The sequence below is a fragment of the Tupaia chinensis genome, unplaced genomic scaffold (assembly GCF_000334495.1).
Source record: "Tupaia chinensis unplaced genomic scaffold, TupChi_1.0 Scaffold000515_1, whole genome shotgun sequence".
NCBI lineage: Eukaryota > Metazoa > Chordata > Mammalia > Scandentia > Tupaiidae > Tupaia > Tupaia belangeri.
The window spans coordinates 7049633-7051945 of NW_006160028.1; the positions used below are offsets into that span (position 1 = coordinate 7049633).

The 2313-nt window shown below is 66.8% G+C and overlaps 1 protein-coding gene across 1 annotated transcript in view; it reads left to right on the top strand.

Annotated features, from left to right (window-relative positions):
* Positions 1-2313, top strand: part of MELTF (melanotransferrin) — a 32096-nt gene that overhangs the window by 4031 nt on the left and 25752 nt on the right. Inside the window, exon 2 of the mRNA XM_006156815.1 lies at positions 1364-1543. Within this exon, the coding sequence (XP_006156877.1) occupies positions 1364-1543 (180 nt within the window). The remainder of the gene's footprint in view (positions 1-1363; positions 1544-2313) is intronic.

Genomic DNA, 2313 nt, shown 5'->3' on the forward strand with positions numbered 1-2313 from the left:
CCCGGGGCGGGGGCGGGTGAGGACGCCACAGGGAACTAGCACTGGCTGGCCGACCGAGAAGCCTGGAGAGCTTCTTGAAGGAGGCGGTCTTGGTCTGAGCCTTGAAAGAGCAAAGCTTCGGATGTGCCAAGAGACTCGGGCAGGGCATGGTGGTGAGCCTTGGACTGTTGCAAGGAGGTCCCGGAGAGTCGCTGCTCTGGGTTTGGGGGCCAGAGCAGCTCCTTTACTCCCAGTCAGGGCGCGTGAGATGCAGGGCTGAAGGCGGGGTCTCCGTGGCTGTGCCCGGGAGAGTCGGCCCTGGCACAGCCGGCCAGAGGCGGGGCCCCACGAAGAGGAAGAGGCTGGGGCTGGCGGTGGGGGTGCAGGCAAGGCGGAACGACTGTGGTCCGCCACTGCCCTGGTCATCCCTCGGAAAGGGCCCCACCAGCCCTGGGCCCCGGTGGTGGCCGGCACTGGGGGGAGGAGAGCGGTCTGACTTTTCAGGGTGCCGCCTGAGGGGGTGCGTGACAGCTGCAGTCTTGACCCTTGGGGTGGGTATGGGGCATGCAGGGTGCCCTGGGAGCGCCTGATCTCAGGGAGGTAACTGGACCGAAGCCATGCGTTTCTCTGGAGCACAGGGTGTGGTGAGGGCTCAGGTCTGCCAAGTGGCCACCCTCCTCCCCTTCCACTGGGCCCCAGCCTGGAGCCTGTGCCCTCTGCCCTGGGCCAGCATGGGGCCTCAGAGAACCCACCGAGGACCGGTGTGGGCGCTCTCTCGGCCACGAGCTGCACGGATGTGGGTGTCACCTGCTCTCTCAGGGACCAGGCAGGCTCCACCGGGTCAAGTAGGCTGCCTGAAGGCACCAGCCAGAGGGACAAAACCCTGGCCCAGCCTCCTGGTCCTCAGCCACCCTCTGTGTGCCACCTTCTGTGGCAGGAGCCTAGCACGTGCCCTCCCAGGGTTTGCGGCTGGCGCAGTTGCAGCGCCCCGAGGTGCAAGGCTCCATAGGCAGCCCTTCGCCATCTCATCCCAGCTCCCGCCAGACCTAGGGAGGGCCCAGGAGCCTGCTGAGAGAGGGAACCCAGGCCAGCACCCCATTTTCAGAGGCGTGGGGAGGGGCAGAACCCTGCCCAGTGGCCCAGCCTGCAGGGACTCCCCAGGCAGGTGGGGAGGGGCGGGCGGTCGGGCAGGTGCACGCCGCTTCCTGCTCCTCTGACACGGGAGTGCAGGGTGCTCCTGAGCCCTGGGCACGGCTCCCAGCGCCAGCCCCCTTCCCAGTCCCGAGCCTTCCCTCGGAGGGCAGGCTGTGGCTGAGGCCTGGCCATCCAGGTTAAGGGCAAGCATTGCTGCAGAAGCCCCCTTGGGGCGGCTGGCCTGGGCGAGGGGCCTCACTGCTGGCTGCCCCCAGCGCTTGGTGGCATGGAGGTGCGGTGGTGCACCACCTCGGACCCCGAGCAGCAGAAGTGCGGCGACATGAGCAAGGCCTTCCAGGAAGCCGGCATCCAGCCCGCCCTCGGCTGCATCCCGGGCACCTCCGCCGACCACTGCGTCCAGCTCATCGCGGTGAGTGCCCGCAGAGGCTCTGACCAGGAGGGCAGCACGACCGCCTCATTCACTGGGCAGGGCCGAGCAACACAATCTCCCAAGGGGCCCACAAGGGCCAGCCTGTCTCCTGCCCAGGCCAGGCGCTGGGAGGCCCCGGTCAGCACCAGTGGGGAAAGGTCTGAGAGGCGGGTTTGCCTCCCATGGGCCACTGCTAGAGTGGGGGCGCCACCACCCCACCACAGGGAGCCCAGACGGTGGGGAGCCCCCAGTGGTCCATGGCGTTCTCTGCCACAGAACTTTCCAGCTGGAGCTGTGGTTCCTGGCAAGGAGAAACAGGCTGGTGTCCGGGTGGTGGGAGGCAGGCCGGGATGCAGGGGTCCTACTGACCTGGCATGGCCACCCTGAGAGGCAGGACAAGGTGGGCCACAAGGGAGCCAGCTTCTGTGTCAGCTCAGCCCGGACCTCACCCCACCAAGTCCCACAGGGCCCACATGCGGTCAGGTCCGCTGTGCGGCCAGAAGCCAACTCCACTGATTCTGTCGGGCTAGAACCTCACGGGGCCGGGGCACACGGAGAGCACGTTTGTGTTTAAACACAAAAAGGGGAAAGCGGGAACCAGCAGTTAGCATAATGGCTATGTTGCTGGACTCCCACGTAGTCGACTGCGGTTCGCATCCCGAACCCGGTGGCTTGGAACTCACGCCGGGGACGTGTGCATGTGTGCCCAAGATTCTGAGAGGAGAATGGAGGAGAAGGGATTGCGGCGTGGCCATCCCCCCTGGGGAGTG